Source organism: Alternaria triticimaculans (genome assembly GCF_023758025.1).
Source record: "Alternaria triticimaculans strain BMP 0046 chromosome Unknown scaffold_34, whole genome shotgun sequence".
Taxonomy (NCBI): Eukaryota; Fungi; Ascomycota; class Dothideomycetes; order Pleosporales; family Pleosporaceae; genus Alternaria; species Alternaria triticimaculans.
Genome location: NW_026055991.1, coordinates 35,414 through 58,775, shown reverse-complemented (window position 1 = coordinate 58,775; position 23,362 = coordinate 35,414). Strand labels below are relative to the sequence as shown.

General features: G+C 54.6%; 7 protein-coding genes across 7 annotated transcripts; 4 read left to right on the top strand and 3 right to left on the bottom strand.

Annotated features, from left to right (window-relative positions):
• Positions 1-1,787: 1,787 nt before the first annotated feature.
• On the top strand, positions 1,788-5,502 carry J4E78_010534 (uncharacterized protein; the record flags this gene model as incomplete). Its single annotated transcript, XM_049371112.1, has 5 exons — positions 1,788-2,003; positions 2,213-2,233; positions 2,598-3,019; positions 3,069-4,473; positions 4,525-5,502. 5 exons carry the CDS (start codon positions 1,788-1,790, stop codon positions 5,500-5,502), a joined length of 3,042 nt encoding a protein of 1,013 aa, XP_049217150.1.
• Positions 5,503-6,371: 869 nt separating this feature from the next.
• J4E78_010533 (uncharacterized protein) lies at positions 6,372-6,720 on the top strand (the record flags this gene model as incomplete). Its single annotated transcript, XM_049371111.1, has 2 exons — positions 6,372-6,522; positions 6,572-6,720. The coding sequence occupies 2 exons, from the start codon at positions 6,372-6,374 to the stop codon at positions 6,718-6,720; spliced, it is 300 nt and encodes a 99-aa protein (XP_049217149.1).
• A 618-nt stretch (positions 6,721-7,338) lies between these two features.
• Positions 7,339-10,440, top strand: J4E78_010532 (uncharacterized protein; the record flags this gene model as incomplete). Its single annotated transcript, XM_049371110.1, is given in 9 exon segments — positions 7,339-7,344; positions 7,403-7,465; positions 7,526-9,054; positions 9,105-9,223; positions 9,268-9,605; positions 9,621-9,903; positions 10,029-10,102; positions 10,134-10,358; positions 10,429-10,440. 9 exon segments carry the CDS (start codon positions 7,339-7,341, stop codon positions 10,438-10,440), a joined length of 2,649 nt encoding a protein of 882 aa, XP_049217148.1.
• Positions 10,441-11,087: 647 nt separating this feature from the next.
• J4E78_010531 (uncharacterized protein) lies at positions 11,088-14,128 on the bottom strand (the record flags this gene model as incomplete). Its single annotated transcript, XM_049371109.1, has 3 exons — positions 11,088-11,212; positions 11,671-13,614; positions 13,720-14,128. 3 exons carry the CDS (start codon positions 14,126-14,128, stop codon positions 11,088-11,090), a joined length of 2,478 nt encoding a protein of 825 aa, XP_049217147.1.
• Positions 14,129-15,079: 951 nt separating this feature from the next.
• J4E78_010530 (uncharacterized protein) lies at positions 15,080-16,745 on the top strand (the record flags this gene model as incomplete). Its single annotated transcript, XM_049371108.1, has 3 exons — positions 15,080-15,087; positions 15,288-15,725; positions 15,776-16,745. 3 exons carry the CDS (start codon positions 15,080-15,082, stop codon positions 16,743-16,745), a joined length of 1,416 nt encoding a protein of 471 aa, XP_049217146.1.
• A 324-nt stretch (positions 16,746-17,069) lies between these two features.
• Positions 17,070-19,517, bottom strand: J4E78_010529 (uncharacterized protein; the record flags this gene model as incomplete). The annotated part of the gene is made up of 5 exons (XM_049371107.1): positions 17,070-17,524; positions 17,575-18,523; positions 18,570-19,122; positions 19,173-19,303; positions 19,383-19,517. 5 exons carry the CDS (start codon positions 19,515-19,517, stop codon positions 17,070-17,072), a joined length of 2,223 nt encoding a protein of 740 aa, XP_049217145.1.
• A 743-nt stretch (positions 19,518-20,260) lies between these two features.
• On the bottom strand, positions 20,261-22,848 carry J4E78_010528 (uncharacterized protein; the record flags this gene model as incomplete). Its single annotated transcript, XM_049371106.1, has 6 exons — positions 20,261-20,634; positions 20,684-21,396; positions 21,442-21,924; positions 21,975-22,052; positions 22,102-22,642; positions 22,845-22,848. 6 exons carry the CDS (start codon positions 22,846-22,848, stop codon positions 20,261-20,263), a joined length of 2,193 nt encoding a protein of 730 aa, XP_049217144.1.
• Between the last annotated feature and the right edge of the window lie 514 nt (positions 22,849-23,362).

The following is a 23,362-nucleotide window of genomic DNA, read 5'->3' as shown; positions in this document are numbered from 1 at the left end:
ACCAAGATTGCTAAGGTAAACTGCGCGTTTACTATCTGTGATAGAACATGACGTGCCTCGCAAAATCATTTCTTTTTCTTCATTGCAACCTGGATCATCCTTCGAAGAACGCAGCCACTTCGGTGACAATGCACACCCCATTGTGCAGTCACTGGCACCCTGCATCAGTCTCCGAGGCTATTCTGCAGGAATGCTGTGGAGGGTGGCAAATAGGAACGGCAGGCGCAGCCGTGCATTGCTTCTCGGGTCCAGAGGTCCGATGGCGTGGCTACCTGATTGGTCGATGGCACACGTGTTGCTGCTTCCTGCTTCGACAAACTTCATGAGGAAGTCGCAAGTAATAGCCTGCCAACCAGACATGAATTGCGCTCGATGCCTCTGGATGCGTTACTTCCTCTGGCCATGTTACATACAGGAGCACCGCTTTGGCCTGCTTTTAGCCGGTTCCACGAAGCCCACCCCGATCCCCCTGCTGATTGGCGGATGCAAGGCGCGTGCGGGGAAATGCCTGGTTCTCTATTCTGAAACGAGAGCGGTCAGGCCCATCTAACCGCATCGGCTGCATGGGAGAACGAGGCGCCTCATTTATAAAGATCGCCATTGTCGCAAAGAGATGGGCATTTGGTGAGATGCAAAGCCAGGGAATCCAACAAGAGTCGGTCGATGTCGCCTACCGATAAATAAACCAAACCTTCGGTAGCAGAAGACAGTCAGAGACACACTCAGTCCTCCTGCACGACATGTCTACCAGAATGGCGCGGCACGCGTAGCGGCATACGTCGGTGTTTGAGACGATCGATGCCCCGCCAGTCCTTCGGCCGTGGAAGCTACACTGCCCCTCCTAGTACTTATTGCGGTACTACTAGATGCTGCAACCCTGACTGGCTGGGGGACTCTTGGGCGAAGAGCTGCCGGATGACGTGAGGGCATTGCGCACCGCCCGCCGGCATCTCTATCCCACTCCAGGGGCCTGGAACGCGCTGTAGAGAAGCATTCAGAACCACGTTTGCCGCGCATATCGAGTTAGAGTGGGCCGCGTTGGATAGCGGAAGGCTGTGACAGCTGCGCGGAGCTGCATAAAGGCTGGGACGACACATACAAGATGGGTTGCCAGATTCGATTAGCACCGCGTTCCGAAGCCATGACTACAACGTGTGTTTAATCCTGGGATGCGATGCGCGTTTGCGTGCTAGATAGTCTCTACAGTAGCTGCGCATGTACAGTAGACAGCTGCGGGAGAACAGGAGGGTCCAAAACCTCAATTGGGCAGAGTACGCGACCAGCAGATGGGCAATATGTGCGGAATCCCACCCAGCACTAGTTGAGCGCCACATCGTCCCCTGATCAGTGATGGACCCTGAGCTTTCGAGTCCAACGCTCCACTCCCGCTCCATCTATAGACTTGCTCTTTCGGCGCCTGAAGTTGAACTGTTGGCCAACCCTTCCAGACTTGCTCCGACTGTCCTTACCCACGACTCGTGCTGTGCATAGGCCATCGAGTGCGCGCTGCTGCGACCCGCACCACATCGACTTCCGTTCCTCCTACGTACCGAGCCTCCAACCACGCTTCCGTCCCGACTCTGTACGACCACGAACAGCGAGCAGCGAGGGCAGCAAGGGCATTTGCCCCGTGTACGAATTATCTGTATGTAAATGCGCCTTCCGTGTCTCCAGTGAAGCGGTCGCGGCTGCCATGTGAACTTCACACCGCCCGCCAATCCCCCACACCAGCTCCCAGGGCAGTCGCGCTGACGTGACGGCAGTGTATTTCTAGTATTCTAGCCAGTATGGCCTACCAAGGCATGGGAGGAGGCAACGGCCTCAGATCCCCGCGCGAAGAGCAGTCGTTCCTTTCCCTGAATCGCGCCGCTCAGAACGGCGATGGCCGCGCGACCCTGCAGCGCCGCTTCACGACCAACAACATTCCGACCATGAGCACGCCTCTGTCGCCAATCGGACAACAACGTAGACAAGCGGCTGAGCCCGCCGAGTTTACTACAGCGGTATGTGGGCACTCTCGTACACGTAAGAGGCGGATGTTCAGTGTTGGGGCTCCGCGGCGCTTTGCATGTCGGTACTCAGCAGCTACCGTAGCCATGTCGGATATACTTGAAACGACATAGTATGGCTGCGCTGGTGACTAGAGCTGCTGTCTGTTAGCTATTATACAACGCGGTGACCAAGAGTTTGGGCTAACGACCAACCCCAACAGACGTACCACAAGCTCCAAGTTGTAAGTCTACTTCACTGCGTCTTTCTGCGTCTTTCTGCGTCTCTCACTTGTCACCCACAAATCCTACTGGAAGTAAGATTGCAGTCGTTGCCAAGGCTACCTGTCCAGGCGACGCCCATATTGACCAACAATTGTCTTTTGCCTTTGTCTCTCCTACACCACCACAAAAGTCCGCCTCTCCAAAAGCTAGCTTTGCTATCATTACTCCTGTACATTTCTCTGTCTCATTTGAGACTCTATTCCCTATCTATATTCTCATCTCTTCCCATCTGCATCGTCCTACGTCACGAGCGACGCTGTTGCCTCACGACAAACGCGCTCAAACACCCTCGCCGGTCCGTGTGACCAGCTAACAGCTTGCTAGCTTGAGAGAAAACGGATCGAACACGAGTATCTCAAAGAAGCAAAACGGCGATTCGACGCTGAGATGGAGCTCCTCAACTTGCAAGCCCAGCACGGCGAGAGTGACACCAACCGATTCTCGGCTGATGCTCACTACGGCGGACCTGCGCATAGCCAGCCCACTACCCCGCCCGAGTACAACGAGAGCAACGGGTTCCCGTCCGCTTTGTCGCGTCCGAACCGTTTCAGCATGTCCAGTATCAACCCGGGTATGACCACACGCGGTAGCCGTGCCAACTCCCAGGTCACTTCCCCTCCCGCCAACTTCCAGAGCAACGGCAACTTGCCTTCGCACTCGATGCCAGGATCTCGTCGCAACTCTGAGGAGGAGCACGACGACTTTGAGAACGACGACTTTACTCCTCTGAGTCCGGCCGCGCGCAAGTAAGTTGACCCAGCACAACATCACCTCAAACACTGCTAACCCAAATAGGAACAACCGTATGTCCATGCCCGTTACTAGAATGGACTACGGCAACCGCGGAAATCTTCCAGATGTGGGCTCGCTTCTTGGTCATATTGATACTGCCGGCTTCTTGTTTGGTGATGACGCATCAGCTGCCACTCAAGATCAGAAGGCTTTCCTCCAGATGGGTAATACCAAGGACGACTTCCCAGTCTTGGTCCGCCGCGATGGTGCTGGTAATGGTACGAACCTCTCTGCCTCTTCCGCTGCACTTGATTTGGCCCTTTCACAGTCCCCTGGCCCGGATGCTCAGTCCACTGCTTGGAACGGACACCGTCATCGTCAGGCTCAACAGTCCCTTCCTGCTAACACTTTCCGTAAAGCTTCTCAGATGGACGATTATGAGTCCGGTCGATCCAACGGCGCCGATACCACTCCCAAGAACAATCGTCGCTCGGTGGAGTTCAGCTTCAGCCCCAAGAACAACGAGTCCAAGCGCTCCAGTTACGGCGGCCCGACCAACGGCATGCCCAAGTTGACTCAGTCGTACTCAACAAACGACGTTCCGACCCTGAAGAATGGAGCGAACGGTGCCAATAGTATCGGTTTCACGCACTCGCAGCAGTTCCACAACCACAACGCTAGCCTTGGTCGCATTCCGTCAAATGTCCTGTCCAACCGTAACAGCCGCGACCTCTCACTCGGTAATCGCGAGTCTGATTACCGTTCTCCGCAGTCAGGCTTGCACGCAAGCGCTGCACCTTTCGGTCCTGGTATGACTTCAGCTGCCAACGGCAACGGCGGAGTCTCGTCGACTGTCGGTTCGCCAGCCATGTCACAGTACTCGAGTGTTTCCGCTGCCAACCCAGGATACTATGGATACGGTATGAACATGCTGAACGGTGCTTTAAATGGTCTCAACCTTGGAGGTGGGCCCGGTCCTCAGTACGGTGGACCCACTGCTTACGCTCCCACCAACATGTACGGTAACGGACCGTCGCAGTACAACCCATACGCTACCTATGGCCCAGGCGGTCGCGTACAGGACAGCCAGGCTCGCGTCATTCAGAGCCGTCGTCTGCAGAACGACGCCAACAAGTACATGAACTACGATCTGAAGACCATGCCCCGTCATGAGATCTACAGTCTGTGCAAGGATCAACATGGTTGTCGGTTCCTGCAGAAGAAGCTCGAGGAGCGCAACGCGGAGAACATCCAGATCATCTTTGATGAGACTGCCCCTCACGTCGTTGAACTCATGACTGATCCTTTCGGCAACTACCTCTGCCAGAAGTTGCTGGAGTACTGCAACGATGAGCAGCGCAACACTCTTGTCCGCAACGCTTCTCCTGCGATGGTTCAGATTGCGTTCAACCAGCACGGCACTCGCGCTTTGCAGAAGATGATCGAGTTCATCTCCACCGATGATCAGGTATACTATGACCCTCGGTATTATCCCGCTCCCGAGCTAATCCGTCCCCAGACTCAGATGATCATTCACGCATTGTCTGGACAGGTTGTCGATCTCATCCAGGATCTGAACGGCAACCACGTCATTCAGAAGTGTCTGAACCACCTCAAGTCTGTGGAGGCCCAGTTCATCTTCGATGCTGTAGGCGAGAACTGCATCACTGTTGGTACCCACCGCCATGGATGCTGTGTTCTACAGCGTTGTATTGATCACGCAGTCGGTTTCCAGAAGGTCGATTTGATCCGCAAGATCACTGCCCACAGCTTCCACCTTGTGCAGGATCCATTTGGCAACTACGTGGTTCAGTACATCCTCGACCTCAACGATGCGGCCTTCACGACCCCCATGTGCCAGGGCTTCCAGACCAAGATTTGCGAGCTGTCCAAGCAGAAGTTCAGTTCCAACGTTATCGAGAAGTGCATCCGCTGCGCTGAGCCGCACGTCAAGGGCATGATGATCGAGGAGTTGCTTGACGTCGAGCAGCTTGAGCAGCTCATGCGCGACTCTTACGGCAACTACGTTATCCAGACTGCACTCGAGTTTGCTCCCGCCGAGCTGTGCGTGCACCTGATCGAGGCCATGCGTCCGATTCTGCCATCCATCCGCCAGACCCCTTACGGTCGTCGCATCATGAGCAAGGTTAGCGAGCGCGAGAGCCGCCTGGCTGCCTACACTGGCCGTACTTCATCTGGTCAAGGTTCGCCCGGCGCTGGGCCAGGTTCTGAGTCGAGCTCGGTCTTCAACCAGGCCCCGGCACAGTACCAGCCTCCCAACGGTTCCTCTGGCTACCAGACACCCATGTATACTGCAACCGCAAACTATGGTCCGAGCATCATTTCACCTCAACCTCACCGCCAGCCGCACCGCTTGAGCAACCCGCACCACATGCACAACCCTGTTCAGGACAACCGCCAGGGCTACGCTGGCTACCAGCAGCAGCACCAGTACGGCATCCCTCAGACCAATGGCGGCAACGGCAGCTGGTTCTAGAAGAGCCAAGCGGTCAACGAGGTTATGATTTGACGAGCTACGGTCTGTCCAAAAGCACATCACTACGCAACATGCTTACCAGTAGAGTACACTGGTGTTGGCGTTGTCATCTTGATGGTTTGATCTTTCTTCCATGTATCGGTCCTGTCTGTCTGATTGGGCGGATCGATCTTGTATAGTACGACTACACGAGCATCATCGCGCGGCCTCGGCAGCATTCGGCATATTCGGCGTACGGATTTGGGCTACACGGCGTTCTTCCCTTCCCCCTTCATTGATTGTATTCTATCCCTTCATTTCCCCCAGCCATCACTTGTCTTCACGATACGGCACCTTGGTGCACTAAAAGGAACGTTTCAGCATGAGCACGAAAACGAACAGCACGAGCACTGTCGCCGTATGGGCGGCCTCTTCATTTTCATCTACCCCTTGCAATGGCACTTGCCGTGAGCCTGGAGCTAGGTGGCAAGTCTATGTACATGAATACAGGATCATATTCCAAACTTAATATGCACTTGCGTGATGTTGTACTATCGTAGGGGTGAATGGAAACAACAAAGACAGGGCAGTGACGATGTTGCAATGAATTGTGGCCAAGGTTGCATCGATGTGACGAGGGGTCCAGCGGAGCGACTGCCGTGTGACATGTGAGGCGATGACGCGCTTTGAACTTCGGCTCGGGACCAGCCATTTGAAACATGCATCTGCCCAGTCGCTCCTAGACACCTACAAACCACGCCGAGCACCACCAGTAAACCTCTCGCGACGTCCAAAAGCATTTTAATACGATAAGACGGCCGCCTGACGCTCTCACTCTTCTTAACCGTCTTCCGGCACCGCGATCGCAGCCCCCAGTCGCCCAAGACATAATGCGCTTCGCCATCTTCTCCTTCCTCGTTGCGCTCCTCGCTGCCTTCGTCATGGCAAGCGCACCCCACCGCTCCGTCATCATCAGCTGGCCCAACGACACACCCGACGACATTGTCGAGCAGAGCAAGGAGGCTATCCGACAGGCCAAGGGTACGAGGCATGCGATACCGGTAGAGGACATATGCTAACAAAATTCTAGGCGTCATTACCCACGAGTACAACATCATCAAGGGCTTTGCTGCCACGGCCCCCGCTGCCGCTCTCGACATGGTGTCGACGTTGAGCGACGTGTACAAGTGCGAGATCGAGGAGGATGGCATCGTTACCACGCAGAACAACAAGGAGTAGGCCGGATCGGGAAGGAAGAGGGAAACAAATTGGAAGGAACGGCCCTTTCGTTAATTGCGCTCATGATTATACGACTGGAGTCTGGAGTCTGCTCAAGGATCGGACAGGGTGGAGTTGGACGAGAATGTCAACTAGGCAATCCATCAGTATTCTGATTTATGTAGAACATATTAAACCCATCCTCAACATTGACTGTGGGCAACACCAAGGTATTCAATAGCCATATTCATCACTACTGAAGATTGCTGCTACGCTCGAGACTGTTGTGATCACCGTAGGGCAAGGTGGTGGAACCCTGCAGCGGCTCTTTCCTTCCCCGCGGGTGGCCTGCCCGTGCACGTCGTCTCAGAACAGCGGCGGCTTTATGCGCGTCATGTTCCGTCTGTCAAAAGGCAATTAGGGAATGTCAGGCTGATGCCCCTCACCCGACGCCCATCGCACGACTCTACGCCTCGCTACACACGGATTCAAGACGTCGCCGCGGGCATGTGCTGCATTCCGGCTTAGCGTTCGGGCTCCCAACCTCACCGACGCGCGCGACACGTCCTCGAGCAAGGACTCAGCCTGTGCATGGTGGAGCACGTACACTTCACCGCAAAACCACAGACACCGAGATGCATGACTGTTATTCACTCTACTCGCACCGCATAACAGCATTGACAGACCGACACGCGGGTACCAGGCCCCGCGACACTCCACCATGGACGACTTCAAGCCCGAGCTGCTCAAGGCTCTCCTCGACTGGGTACGTCTCCACGTGCCGCCTCCTACACGTCCGAGTGGACTAGCTGACCTTCGCGTCTAGGTCAACACCTTCGACCTCCCCCACAGAATCACGTCGCTGAGCCAGCTCGAAGACGGCCAGATACTGTGGCAGATCCTCGCCGACATCGACGCCGACTACTTCAACGAGTCCCTCCCAAATTTCGAAGAGAACCACCGCCGCCAATCAGACAATTGGATACCGCGATGGCAGAACCTCAAATATATCGAGCGCACAACCTCGACCTACATACGCGAAGAATGCGAGCAGCTGCCCGTGCTCACCAAGCGCATGATACCAGATCTCAAGGCAGGCGCGAGGGATGGATCAACAATGCTGGTTGCAAAGCTCACCATGGCTGTGCTACTGGCCGCATGCTTCTCGCCGCGCAGCAACCAGCGCATGCTGCAGGTCATGCCCAAGCTGGGCCAGAAGACGGCCGAGACGATTGCCGAAGCCATACAAGAGATGCAGGCCTTGGACCAACGCATGTCGGAACTAGGCGTCGACGCCGAGCTAACTTCAGAGCCAGTTCTCTCAGGGTATAGGACGCCCACGCGAGCAATATCTGGCCAGCCACCCCCGGCAGGCAACGAGTTGGAGCAGGAGGCACAGCTGTTCGAGGCAAACAAGGACAGGCAAGCACTCAAGGCGCAGGTTGGAAAGCTACTCGAGGAGCTCAAGACCTCACGAGAGCGCATATCCAAGCTCGAAGAGGAAGTCGCAGAAGCGACTGCCTATCTCGACGTTCGGGCGGGCCAGGCACAACGCGCACAATCCGACGATGTCGAAAACCTACGGAACGACTTGCTGCGCGACAGACAGTACATCGACCAGCTCGAACAAGATCTCGCGCATACGAGAGAGATCATGGAAAGCCAGAAGCGACGTCTCGATCGGCTAGAGGGCGAGGAAGGATCCAAACAGGACTTGCGGGATCAGCTGCAAGTCGTCAAGGCAGAACGCGACGAGCTGAGCCAGAAGGCCAAGGCAAACGAGAACCTGAAGAAGAAGATCGAATCCCTCACCAAGGAAACCAAACAACTAGAGACGCTGCGCGAAGACTACCAACAAGCTCGTGAACGGTTAGCTCAGCTCGAAGGCGTCGAGGAGCGCATCGATATCCTGCAGAACATCATCAAAGAGAACGGTCAGACGCTTGCCAACGGAGAGCAGGCCATCTTTGAAGAAAAGGGCAAGCGCACCCGAATCGAGCATGAGAACCTGCTCCTTATGAAGCAATTGGAACAGACTCGCGAACTACAGTACAAAGCAGAAGACGCCAAACAAGAGCTCGAAGAACGGATACGAGAACTAGAATCATCCAATCATGCTGATCGTGGCGGAAGCCTGGAAGACGAGCTTGAACAAGACGAGAACGCCAACCAGGACACCGACACGAAGCCCGCGTCTGATGGACGGGTGAGCGCAGATGCGATTGCTCTACAACAACGGGTCGATATCTTGAACGTCCGTTTGAAGTCGCTAGAAAGCGAAACACTCAAGCAGATGCAGGAGAATTTGGGTCTACGGTCTGATATGATGACGGAGAAGGATGAAAACAGCCAGAAGTAAGTGACAGCTTCATATGGATCGGGCATTACTAATTACATGTCCGCAGACCATTTCTGGAACAGAACGAAAAGCTACAGACTGCTCAAACCGAGCTGGAAGAACTTCGTCGCCGGTTACGAGAACAAGACCTGCAAATGGCGGAACTTCGCAACGAACTCAACAGGAGTATGTATTCCGATTCATCTATGTGATTGTGCTAACTCTGCTAGAATCTGACATCGACGACGATACGCGCACAGCTGCTGTCCAAAAGGAACACGAGCGCCTACTGGTACTGCAAGAGAGGACCAACGACAGACTACGGGAGCTCGAAGTTGCGAACGCGGAGAAGCAGGGTCTCTTACGAGCAGCGTTGCTCGATCGCCAAAACCTACCACCAGAGCTTCTTGAGCTAAAGAGAGTCGAAACGATACGGGAGATGCGTGAACGGATAGAGTCTGTCATCAAAGCCCCAGCAGAGGTACAACCGCAAGTGCTAGATACCACAAGTTCGGAGATCGCCGAGACTGTGCTATCCTCCGAAGCAGCTCTGGACAAAGCAAAGAAGGTAAGTAACAAGCAGATCTCTCATAGCAAGTCGCCTTCTTCCGCGTTCGACGCAGCGGTTTCGGCAATGAAGAAACATCAGCTTGAACCTTCGTTCACTGCGGCTACTCTTGTCTCGCCGGCTTCGCCAAATCGATCCCATCTCGGAAAGGATAAGTCGCTATCGGACATGTCTACTTCAACAGCTGGGACGGGGCAAACTACATGGGGCCGCCTGGCGCAGCTAGTCTCGCCAAAGCGGAGGACCAAGTCGACCATGGGCGGCACCGAGTACTACACGATGCAATCGTCGAATGACTGTGCGGCAAGTTTGTCCTTGGCCTGGCTGCCAGAGTATACTTATCCAACCGACTACCTCTCCCTTTTCATACCCTCTACTCATCTCCTCGCGCCCATGCTAACCCGCAACCGCAGGACCTCCAAGATCAACTCACAACCAACAGCACACTTCGCGAGCAACTCGAGCTCGCAAAGAAGGAGACGTCAGAGAAGGGCTCGGTATGTCGCGTTCCCTCCCTCTCCAGAACAGCGACGTGGCAACCTTGGATATGGTAGTAACAAGTGCTCCAACAAACAGGTGGAACTCCAGCAAGAAGTCGAAAACCTGCGCCGCGAAAACGCCCTGGTCAAGTCCATGTGGTACGACATGAACCAGCGTCTCCTCAGCAACACCGTCATCCTGCAAAGACGCAGCGAAGCACCCAAAGGCTGGCTCGGAAAACAAAGAGCCGCTGTCGGCGGCTCCAGCGTCTTAGTACGTTAGCTCCCCTCTTCCTGTAAACACGTCTTTTGTGTATGTATTTCCAAGGGCTGACTGGGTACAGGGCCGGAGGTAGCCGGAGCCGTGACCGCATCGCCTTCTCTGCGGCCGACGCCCTCGTCGGTGGGCAACAGCTACGCTGCAGCTGGCTCATCAGATGGCGTGCTCGTTTCTTTTCTCTTCATTACGCATTTTGTAGGGCCGCGGAATCGGGTTTGGTTCAGCATAGCGCAGGTTTGGTGGCATTTGTATTGCGTGAGGATGTATAGACGTATTGTCTTTTGTCACTTATACCCCCTTTTATTCCTTTGCAGTAGTTTGTAGAGAATCAAATATACTACATCAAGTGGACAGCTGAGCGTTTGGGTGGTGTTGTTGAGATGTCAAGTAAATATCGTCATGTCATTGAGGGAATAGATACATGTACATTTGTATTTAGAATGAAAAAGGGTTCAAGCAACATTGAGAAACGGTGCGTTTGGTGGATAACGGCGGTATGGACATGGATTATGAAGACGTTATCCGACAGAAGTGATACACTAGGTAAACCCAACACACAAACAACATCGAGAGTGTGCCGTTGCATTAGCCTCCTCCTCCCACTTCGTCACTACGCTAATCTCCCATTCACATTCCTCATCTTCACACATCAAATTCTCCGCACCATCACCTTCCATCCTCCAATCTCCCACCAACCTAACTCAACAGGTTACCTCAGCACACTCAGTACTCAGCCAACCTCAGCCTCCTCCCAATATTCCTGCGTATAACGTCGCGCTCGACGGGTTCGTTCTGCGCTCGATTCGCATTGAGTGCCTGACGCAGCATTCCCGCATCGAAGAAACCATCTAGAATCGGGGCGAAAAAATCAGAATCAGCGATCAATGAAACAGGGAAATGATGTATGGGTGGGAAACAAGGTAGTGTGTTGGTGCTGATGATGAAGTCTCGTGTGCGCATGCCGCTTATACCGCTCAAGCGCATCAATGATGTAGGAAAGCAGAGAAAACAGGTTTCTAACAAGGAAACAAAGAAGAAGTAAAACGCTAAGAAGAGTAGAAAATCGGTTTCCTCGCCGCAACAGGCGCTTTCCTCGCCTTCACCGTTTTCATAACCGGAATAGGTTTACGCGGCGAGCTTTGCAAAACAGGCGTCATGGGTTTGAAAGGCGGGGAATGAGGAGGCGTAGGCGGTAAACCACCCACAGTGGGAAAAGGCTGCGAAGAAGAAGGCAGAGAGGAACAAGAAGCATGGCTCGAGACTTCATCGAGGGAAAGAAGGGAAGGAGGGGAAGGGGGAGTCCTACATCCACCGAGACCATCGTCGTCATCGTCATCTACTATACTCTCTGCAGGCGTCTGTTGCTTGCCGCCATCTCCTAGAATAATTCTGCCTCTGCTCTTGAGACGGGTGGCGAGGGGTCTGTCTTCCGCTTCGCGGGCGCGGGTCGCGGTTTTATCAGCCGAAGTGCCGCGGCGCTTGATCTGGCGGAGGAGTTTGCGGATCTCCAAGAAGTAAGATTCCAGCGCGTCGATGTAGCGCGAGGTTTGGCGGTGCTTGGATGACGCGCAGATGGATATGCTGCCGTCTTTTATGATGTAGCCTATGCCGAAGCCGTCGGCGGATGTGGGACCGAAGCCAAATTGGCGGAGCGAGGGGTTGCCGCAGTTGGAGGTCGAGAGGATGGTTTGGTTGATTTTGTCCCAGCCACTGTCAGCGAAAAGGGCGGGCATCGAGTGCTGCATTGGTGCTGGGGGTGGCGAACTCGATATGGAGTCGTTCTCTGAGAGGACTGAGTTGCGGTTCGGTGAACCTACGCCTGATGCGTCGGCGCTGGATGGTCGTGTGGAGTCCCAGCCGTCACTGCTGGCTGTGTCGTTTGACTCGTCAATGGCACGCTGCCAGATGCAGTACAAAGCGTAGAGATGTCGGTCAGGACCTTGGGCTTTGGAACATATTTTTGTGTTTTCGGTGTGCTTCTGGCATGCCTTTCGGAGTGCTTCGATCTTCTGCGATGCTGGGTTCTCGCCCCAGAACGTCGTGAGAAAGTCAACCGATTCTTCTGTTACCGAGCGGATGGCTTCTGTACGTCCGTGGTAGTAGATCTTGGTCATAGCGGGTTCGTATACACATTCTATCCGTCCGTATAGACCATAGTACGCTGCCTGGAAAGCCATCTGAACGAACGCATCGGGTGAGAAACCCATCGAAGTCATGAAGTTCTTGCCATAGTGAGGGAACTCCAGAGTCGCGAACTCATTCTGCTGAATGAGGTCTGCCAGACGTGTCTCGGCAAAACGAAGCGCTGTGCTGAGTTCGGGAAGCATGTCCCACTCGAGCTTGTGAGGTGTTGTTTGTACGTCGCCAAAGCTATCTGGGTCGCGCTTGGCAGGATCAGGACTTGATGAAGCCCAAAGACTCGGCGCACTGCCGTTGATGGTTCTCGCGAATCGGAGAATGGTGTCGGTGTACACATCGGAAGCAAATCGGAGCACAGTATGACCATCAACACCGGTATGCTCGAAGTTGATTCCTGCGCTTCCGTTTTTGCAAACGATGATCTGCAGCTTGTCGTACCAGCGGTTCGTGCATGTTCCCACCTGGACACCGCGCTCAATCTTACTCGTACCGCAAAGCATGTTCATGCACAGGTCGGCACCCGTCTGCGGCTCGGTGTAGTCCAGGCAGAGGATAAATAATGCTGAATCAACAATGTTGAGGCAGTCAGAGTTGTTCGAGCCCTCTTCCCTGTGCAGCACGTCACGGAGACCAGCCCAGACCTTTCGGTTCTCTGTACTCAGCACACCCAGAGCTCCTTTGGCCGCATCTTGAATTGGTACTTCCTGCGCGTCATCGACAATGACTTGAAGATTGAGAGCAATGTCCTTCTCCGTCATGATCAGATCGTGGTTGTCATCCAGAACGTCGAACCAGTAGAACTGGCCATAACACATGACGACCACGTGCTTCGAAGTTGGGTCTTGACCGATCTGACATCCATGCTCAGTGGGTATCCTGGCAGTACCGAACAGCCTTGAGTATTGGTACATGCACAGTGGCTGACCACGGATGGTGTCAGGCGGTAGTTCCTCGCGACGGACAGCTCTTACAAACGACAGTGCCGAGACGACTAATGAGGCTGCGCGAGTGACTTGGTTGTTGCGAGCCGGGGTGGGATCATCCTCCAGTAAGAAGAATGGATTTAGATTGAGTACCACCGGGTTATCGAAGTTCAGATATGAATCATACCCTAGCGATAGGTCAGCCTATGATACATGGATATAGACACACTTTCAACTGTCGATCCTGAAATGCCTCAAATATAGCTCATTGTGTGAACTGTCAAGATACTTACAGAACTGCTCGATGTAGTTGTTCTTGCCAGAAGCGTACTTCTTCAGCTTCTCCTGCAGCACTGGTCCATCAGACTTGAGGAAGTCCTCTACTGAGTGAACCGTATCGCTGTGTTCCTTCGGAGACTGCAAGGGTTTGAGCGCAGCAATGTATTTCTTGCACGAACTGTCGAGCTCTGGGATAGGAAGCTTTGGTAGACTGTCTTCGTGTGCGAAGGTGATTCCCGGTCTTGAGTTGGGGTTGGTATGGCTTGCTAGTGGTGCTTGTGCCTCTGAGGAGTAAGACTGGGTACTCTGCTTTGCGGACTCCGCTGAACGGGTCGTCCCGTTGCCTTCCGAGCCAGACATCTTGGATGCCTTATCAAGTGTATCCTCAAGGGACGACGGTTGGGTGAAAGTGCGGACTGCCATGGCGAGTGTCAGTTAGGCGTATAGGGGCGAGATGGAGGTGGCAATGTTGAGATGCCGCAGAGCACTGCGATAGAAGTAGTGACAGTCCTGAAGACAGTAGGCCGGCATGGGTACTCAAAGTTCGCAAAGAGCATCAAGGTACTTGGGGAAGGGAAGACTCTTATAAGAGTCAAGACGAATGGGGAAAGTAGAGTTAGGGCGGGTCCACATGGCGACTTCGCATGTGAAACGCGCGATAGGCTTCGTAATAAAAGAGACAGGCGATGCAAGATGCCGCCCAGGTAGCCGACCGCTGACCCGGAACGTGACCCGGAGCATGGCAGACCAGAGAGGTGAATGACCCGATGTTCTAAGCCAACGAAACGCCCATGCAAGGAGAATGCAACTTACACAGTAGCGTCGAGCTCTAAATGAGCTGCGGATAGTCTGGCGGAATTTGTCCAGATGTGGAGAGTAATCGAAACTGCTGTAGTCAAAGTAACTCTGTTGCGCAACGACTTACTGTACTCCAATGGGCCTCTTGGGCTCTCGACGATGCAGCAGGACCAGGGTAAAGGACCGGAAAAGGTGTGCCGCGGATCGAAGCACAGCAAATGTCAGAGAGACTCGGTCGTGAGGATACGGTAGGCGCGTAAGGCTGCCCCGAGGTGTACTAGTGGGCCTGTTAGAAATCAGCTATCTACGTTACGGACGAGTGGAAGCGTCGGCGGTAGCGCGAACTTATAAAGGGCACGCACCGTCGCGTAGGCAGTCCGGTTAATCGGAGAAAATGTACCTGGGCAGCTTTAGGAGAGGCACGGCAATGGGTGCAGGGCACGATAGCAGGATGGCACTATGGTCTATGGCTACTTGGATCACTGCGCGGCTATGCGGTCACTGCTCGCGGGCTCTACGTACGGCAACCTGAACTGTCGATGTCTGGGCGGACTGGGATCGGAGAGTGGCTGAGGTATGCCAACGTGTGGAGAAGCGGGGGATCCAGGTGTGACGTAGGTCACGGACCATAGGAGAAATGGAACCCCCACCACGCTGTCGTGAATAGACTAGCCGACTAGCGGCCAAGAGCTTCTCGAACAGTCGCGCAGCTGGAGCTTTCATCACGCGTCAGTCATCCCGTCCGCCTCCAACGCTCCGCCCGCCGTGACATTTGACCGAAAAGGCGAGTCCGGAACGAGAGTCGCGCGTGCCATCCGCAGAGCCGCGCAAATGCGACACCTCTCTGGCCCATGACGGATCTGCTGCAGGTGCTGCCTGACTTTGACGCGAAACCCTACACCCACCTGCTGCCCTCGCTCGACAAGGCCCTCATCACCGCCAATGACCTGCTCACCCTCGACGCCGCCGATGTCGCCAAACGCGCCCAGCTGCCCGCCGGTGAGCTGAGGAAGCTCGCTGATGCCGTGATAGCTGCTCTGCATCTCCAGCTTGGCTTCGGCGGAGAGGAAGCTGCCGTCGGCAATTCCTTCCTTTCCGCTTCGGGCATCCCGGATGCCCCGAACGATGGTTGGACTTGTATAAGCACCTTGGATGAAGAATTGGACGCTGCCTTGGGTGGAGGCATACCGCGTGGCTATCTGGTAGAGATTACCGGGGAGAGGTGCGGCAGTCTTGGAAATTGCTCCTGAACATTGTACTGACTACTTTCAGTGGTGCCGGTAAAACACAATTCCTCTTAACCCTGCTGCTGGCTTCGCAACTGCCGCCTCCCAAAGGGCTCGCCAAGTCAGTGGTTTACATATCTACCGAGGCAACACTATCTACAAAGCGCCTCGCCCAGCTGCTCTCCTCCCACCCGGCCCTCGCTTCACTACCTGCCGACGAAAAGCCCTCACTGTCGCGTGTCCTGAGCATACAAACCCCAGATCTCGAATCCCAAGAGCACATACTACGCTACCAGCTACCCGTAGCGATCAGAAAGCATGGCGTGGGCCTCGTGATCCTGGACTCCGTCGCTGCCAACTACCGCGCAGAGTTCGAGAAGCAAGGCGCCGGCAATGGGGCAGCGGCCATGGCAAGGAGAGGAACCCAGCTTGTACAGCTAGGCGCCCTACTCCGGGAACTCGCCCGCACAGAAGGCATAACCGTTGTCGTAGCAAATCAAGTCGCCGATCGCTTCACGAAAGCGCCGTCTGCGCCGTCCTCAAACGCAGCATCAAGGACAACATCTACCAACAGCCAGGGCAACCAGAGCGCAAGTCAGGGAACAGACCACGACCATGCCACTAATCCAGCCTCACAGCCAGCCGAAAGCATCGTTCTCTCCGCAGACCCCCTCGCTCTCGACCACCAACAACGCTGGTTCACCGGCTGGGGCGACTCGCAATACGAGCAGGCGCACGTCCAAAAGACGCCTTCTTTGGGACTTGTCTGGACAAACCAACTCGCGTGTCGCATTGCCCTGAAGAAGATACCCGTTCTTTCTGGTAGCAGACCGCTCATACATACTGTCAACGGCCAAGACCAATGGAATGAGCAAGAGGAGAGCCACATCTCAAAGTGGCGACGCTGGTTCAAGGTCGTATTCGCGCCGTGGGCTCCGCCATCAGAGGGGAGGGGCGTCGAGTTTGAGATAACAGAGAGTGGGATAAGGCATGTAGTCAAGCCAGAGAAGAAATGAAAAACACAATATATACACACATCATCAGCACTTGTGAAGACATGACCTCGGACTCAGAGTAGACTCAGATTATATCATGACAGTGATTTTCTTCCAGAAAGATTCTATACTTTATACCGCCCCTAGAAACACCTTCGCTGGCCCGGTCGTAGAGAAACCCCTGATGCATGCGTCCGCCTGGTATCCGTGATCCCTAGATACCCCAAAGTTTATAGAAAGAAGAAACATGTTGTTACAAGAAGACCAAACCATCCTTCTGCCCCGAGCAAAAAGGTCCTCGTTGCCATTGAGCACAAAGAGAGGAGATTCGTAGGGTGAAGGCGCTTAGTCGGTGATCCTCCAGCTGTCGAACCACTTGAGGTGTTTCCACTGGCTACTGGGTCCGACCATACCGAAGGAGATGGCCCTGAAGAGCACGTACAAGCCGATGATGATGGCGTACAGAACGGCGAAGATGGCCCATTGTACCTGCTTGCTGAGCTTTCTTGTGGTGAAGTCGAGGCAGAAGCCCATGACGATGATGGCGAACCACAACGCGGGGTAGTAGTGGTGCACGTAGGTGACACGACCCATAGCGACGAATGGTGCGTAGTGAAGGGCCCAGCCGATGATGGGGTAGATACCTGCGTAGTGGATCTGGTCGATCTCTGATTGCTTGAGATCGTTGTATCCGCGTTGCCAGCGAACCAGGTAGAAGACGACGAGAAGACCGAAAATGCCTAGCGAAGCGGTGCTGCCCCAGTAGACGAAGGGGTTGCCGAGGAGGAAGTACTTGACGACTGTGATTTTGTTAGTGGAATATCTAAGGTGATGGGAAAAGGGTGCTTACTGTCGTCGTTCCAGCCGCACATGCGGAGACCGACGTGCAGGATGGGCCATTGCCAGAAGCTGGATGCGAGATCGTCTTGCTTGTCAGGGTCGGGAACAAGCGCGTTGTTGGATGTCATCATGGCAACGTTGAGATGGATAAAGTCCTGGAAGAAGGGTGACTTGTAGTCGCCAGGGTTGCCCGGGGGTAGTCTCTCGTTGGTGTGGCTCTCGATGTTCCAGTGGGTGTAGACGTCGCGGGGGTTGTTCTTCTTGACGCAACTTGTCTCAATCTGCTTGAACCCCCATTGAGGTAGGTTGACATTGCCAGCGCGGAGGTAGCAGCCCAGATCTTTGTGCTTCAGACGGAAGGCGGTCGTGAGGGTTCGGAGCTTGGAGTAGTCCCTTGAAGCAGCATCGCGAACAACTTCAACAACCCAGTGGTCCTTGGTGTCACCGACGGTTGTGTTGCCGTAGCAGGAAACTTCCCAATCGCTCTTTGTAACGGGGGCGGCGACTTGGTGCGAGTGGAGGTTACGGCCGGTCTGAGCATGGATGAGACGGATAACGTCACCGTTTCCAGGGTAGCGGAGCTCCTCATCGGGCTTGTAATCGACTTCGTGGCGGTTGGGGTAGAAGAACCAGTCGTTGTTGGCATCCTTGTGGTGGTAGCAAGTGATCTGTTGCTGTTGGGAGCCTTCAGGGTAGGTCTGTACGTGAGAGTGAAGCAGTCCACCTCCGTATCCCATGTTCTTCAGAGTCGTGCGAGAGCCGTATGCGATCTCAAGAGGGCTGTTCTTGCCGACCTCGGTTCCTCGCAGGTTAGCCTGGAAGAGAGAGCTCATTTGTGCGTCGCCGGGACCGCTGTTCTCGAGAATGATGAAGTGGAGGTAGAAGGAGAACATGTAGACGGCGAGGGGAATAAGAATCAGGCCAAAGACTCGGAAAGCGACGTGGGTGACTAGCTCAACCTGTACACGTTAGTTTAGTTTGCTGTGACAGTGCAATTTCACGTACCTTGGGCATCTTCAGGTCTCCAAACTTGTGCCAGAGGTCCTCAATGGTGTACAGTCCGACCAACGCTGTCACGAAGAATCCAACCCACTTGACGCTGCATACGCAACCAATGGAAACTCCGGTGAGCATCAGCCAGAGACCCCACTCAGGAGAGAATGGGTCATGTTGCTGACGATGGAACTTGGACCAGCAGAAAACGGTGGTGAAGGTGAAGCAGAGGAGCATAGAATCGAGAAGGATGAAACGGCTGATGGTGGTGTACGAGTTCTCGCAGAGGACAGCCAACGTGACGAACCATACAACTGGACGGCGGAAGTTCAGCTCCTTGGCGGTAAAGTATGCCAGCGGAACGCAGACAGCGCCAAAAGCAGAGTTGAAGAGACGCATGAAGGTGTAGTCCAGCTCCGGAGGGTAGGTCTCTCCAGACTTGAATTCGAACGAGCCATTGTATCCAGCGAGGTATCCAGACAGACCAACGAGCATCTTTCCGAGCGGTGGGTGGACATCGAAGTAGAACTCGCGCTTGAGGTAGTGTGAACCGAACTTGCCAAAGCTGCACCAAGTTAGAACTAGCCATGTACGTCTTGGATTCGGTATACTTACTGGGCTTCATCCCAGGTGACGATTGGCGAGAGGCCAATCTTGTACATGCGCGTGAAGAAGGCGAAGAAGGTGAAAATCAGAGGGGCCCAAATGAACTCGTATTCGTCGAGGAAGGAGATGATGTTGAAAGGCTGCGGCTTGGTTAGCGAAAGGTCCCTGCAGCCACCAGAATATTGACAGCTCTGATGCCACTTGTGCAAGACGGCGTACCTTGTCCTTGGATTTCTCCTTCTCTTGTACTTGTGCAGCGACTGGCGCGGAGGCCTGTGATTGTGCGGCTACATTTCTCCTCCGCAGCTCCTCCGCCTGTGCATCTGCGCCCGTGGTGCGCGCGGTTGATGCCATGGTGATGGAAGTCGGCGCTCTGGTCAACCTCAGACGTTGTTCGCGGAGTTGTCCAGAAAGGCGGAAGGGATTCGTGGCTTGAGGCTGGATTTGGTGGTGAACGGGTAGTCGGTACCACGGAGCTTGCGCGACTACGCGGTGCAGCCTGGTCTAAAGCGACTCGAGAGAAAGGCAATCAATTAAAAGTGGCCGTGGGCCGTAGAAGAAAACCCTAAACAAGTGAGAGCATGGGAAGGAAGCTCGCAGGGAAGGAGCAATGCAAGAAAGTCGTGCGCTGCGGGATCGAGGAGGTGGGCTACCTGTTCCCGAATTAGACTTACGAGCAAAGGAAGCTAGAGCCCGGCCGCCGCATCAGGGCACGGAGAAGCGACACCTGTTCACATCTATCACGTGAAACCCACAATTCCATTCACCTGGCCCCAATCGTTCCGTCGCACTGGTAATCCGATGTGCAGCCGGCTAGGACGGGGAGGGGCACTAGGTCGATGCACGTCACCAAACCTTCACCACGGTAGCTTTCTGCACAAAGATAGTGGTTCCGTCTCCCTTGGAAGACGTGTTTCTCTAGCCTACTCAACACATGTAACAAACGCCTCAAAAAATGCTACGCGCACTCTATCAACCCAAGAACAACGCTCGACAAGCCATTGGCTCGTGAATATTGGAACATGCGCATCGCTTGTCGAGATGGCGCAGATATATGTAGGAAATGCGGAATTGTCGATGTGTACACCGCGTGTACTCTAGTCCTCGTCCTGTCCAACTTGCTTGTACTTTCCGCTCGTACTGTCACCCTCGCCGTTGCCCTTCGTCCTCTTGACCATGTTGCTGATCCAGCCACCGATGCCTTCGCCGTTCTCGGTGTCCGCCTTGGCCATGTCCTTGTTTCCGTTCTCGATGTCAGGAGGATCAATGTTGAGTCCAGGAATGGCCTCGTCTTGCGCGCGGCGTCCGCGGATGTCGAGCGATGGAACAGGAGAGCCGCGGCCTTCTCCGCTGAAAAGTGATTCGGCTTGTGCCAGGGTCTCCGGAGTGGGCATGACCGAGGTAGCGTCTCCGAACAGGGAGTTCATGTCTTCCAGGCGAACGTTGGCAGTTTCTGGGTAGATGAAATATACTGAGTCTTGTTAGTAAACGGCTCAGCCCAAATGTCAGCCAAAACCTACCGATAACGAAACTGGCAGCGCAGAAGAATGCGTGGATGAGGTACAACCGCCACTGGATGTGCTCCTGCAGGATCGGAGTCATCTCACCAACCAGCCAGTTGAAAGCCCAGTTGGTCGCAGTACTCAGACTGGCACCCTTTGCACGAATGCTGAGGGGCAGAATCTCCGGTGGGTACAACCACGGAATAGGACCCCATGAGTATCCAAATGCGGCGTTGTAGATCATGACGAATATGACGACCATGTTGGGTGTCCAAGAAGCTTGCAGGAACTGGAAGTAGGAAATGGCGGAGAGGGAGATCAGCATCATGAGGGCTCCAGAGAGCAGAATCTTCCGACGACCCAGCGTGTCCACAATGTACCATGGTGGAATGGTGGAAAGCAGGTATGTGATGGCGTTGATACCAGTCATGAGAATAGCTTGGCGACCGTACCAACCAGCCTCTTCGAAGACGAGCGGTGCATAGTATGAGATGACGTTGATGCCGTTGAGTTGCGCGAGGGCTTGGGCGGACATGGCAATGAAGACGCGTTTGGAGTATCGCGTAAACATGTCTTTGTATGATCGTTCACCTTCTTGACGCTGGAGCAGAACGTTCATCTTGATCTCTCGGTATTCATCTCGTGCTTTGGGGTTGTGAATATCGCCCTTTCCGTACAAATTGGCAATAACTACAATACCCTCTTCGTCGTGATCGTTGTCCAAGAGCCATCTGTATGTGTTAGTGAAATGCTTGCATTGGGGGCGTATAGCTAACCTTGGGGATTCGCAGATGAGCAAGCTTCCTGCGGCCAGAAGAAGACCCATGATGCACTGCATGAAGAGCGGAACTCTCCACGACCAGTCGTTCTTGATGTATGTGCAGAAGTAGTCAACCCACACACTGACTGCGTAACCTGTGATGTTGCCAGTGAATTCAATGCAGCCCATCTTTCCTCGGTTGTGGGGCGGCGAGATTTCGGACTGGTATACGGGTACGATGGTAGATAGCGATCCGACTCCCAGACCGGCGATGACTCTACCGAGAAGCATCATAGGGATACCGGTAGCGAAGGTCTGGAGAGCGCCGCCGACGACGAAGATGAGGGAGCCGTACAAGATGGTCTTGCGTCTTCCGATCACATCACCGATACGGCCAACGACCAGCGAGGAAATAAAGGCACCAACTTCCAGGATAGCCACCATCGTACCGAGCTCGGCGGCGGAAGGCTGGTTGAAGTAGTCTTTGAAGTAGATGCCGCTGTGATACTATTAGACATGGCCTAGTACAGAGGGTGCGTAAGGGCGTACGTGATGATACCGGACATGACTCCCTGATCATAACCGAACAGGAACACGCCTAACGAGACGAAGACACTGGTGAAGTAGCTGCTGCTGTTAGCTCTGAGCTTCCTGTCGTAGTATCCGCTCTACCCACATCAGCTTCTTTCCGTGTAACCCGTGAATACGGGAGGGCCCATCGTTGGGTGCCATGATGCGAGCGAGTATCTGCTCTGCCTTTGAGATAGTGCGTGGCCCAGGGTCGGGGATCTCGATGTCTTCGAGCCGGAGCTGGTGGGCGCCCTTTTCGTGGAGGTCCTGAGATGCAAAGCGCGCTCGCTTTTGCTTTTGGCGTGGCCGCGACGGGTTGCCGGCTTCGAGGTTGATGCGGAGGGGATCTTCTCGGTCAGCTAGCTGGTCGACGAGGTCACCAGTATCGCTCCAGACGGAGAGGTCCGAGTCGGACGATGGGGTGTCGAAGGAGGAGCGCGCGCTGTCCTTATCGTGGTCGTCGAGCAGATAAGCAGAGTCGTGGTCTCGGGGACGGGCCGAGCTCGAGAGGTTGTGGAGGGGGATGTTGGCAGGCCTCCTGGTGCTGTTGGAGTGGGACGGAATGGTGAAGGTCACAGGCTGTTGGGAGACAGCCCTCTTCTCCGAGAGATGGTGGTAGGAAGAACGAACGAGGCCAAAGGCGGCTGCTGGGGCACGTCACAGGGTCAAGCAGCCGAGACGAGGGATCTGGTAAGGCTAGCGCAAAGGCGGTGAGAACTCGGTCGCATTGGGCTACAATGGGGAAAAAGACAGTCACGACGATAGCGCCTGGTTGAGATCAGACGTCCACAGGTGCATGCGAACGTGTGAGCTCCCTGTTCGGGCTGCCTTGCCGTCATGTCTTGGCACCCATGTACACTCCTTCGCTGCTCGGTCCGACCATGGTGCGCATGGAGCCTGCTGGCGAGCGCGGCATCGTCTGCACGATGATGTACGCGCGCAGCAGAGGCTTTGTTTTTATCGCGGCTGTATCGCATCGAGTGACAGCCAGATGTACGGATCGCCATGTTCTCGCTACCACAATCCGATGCCGTTGACCGGAGGCTTGAGGCGGAGGCTTGATAGCGGACATTAGATCCCGCGATGCAGCACACGACGTAGCCACGAGCTCTACACTACACCTACACTAGAGGTGCACCACCAACTTTGCGCCATCCATGGATGTACGGGGCGGTGGAGGCGGGTCCCGAGGTCACGTTGGGGTTGTAGTGTCGACGATTGGAGCCCCGCGTGGAGACTGACTGCAAAGCGGAAAGATAGCCGCGATCAACTTCAATGTTGCACAACTCATGCGGTGTAGAGAAGGACACCGCCTAGTGGTAAAAACTCCATACAGATCACGAGACTCGATGCTATGTAAGGAAAGA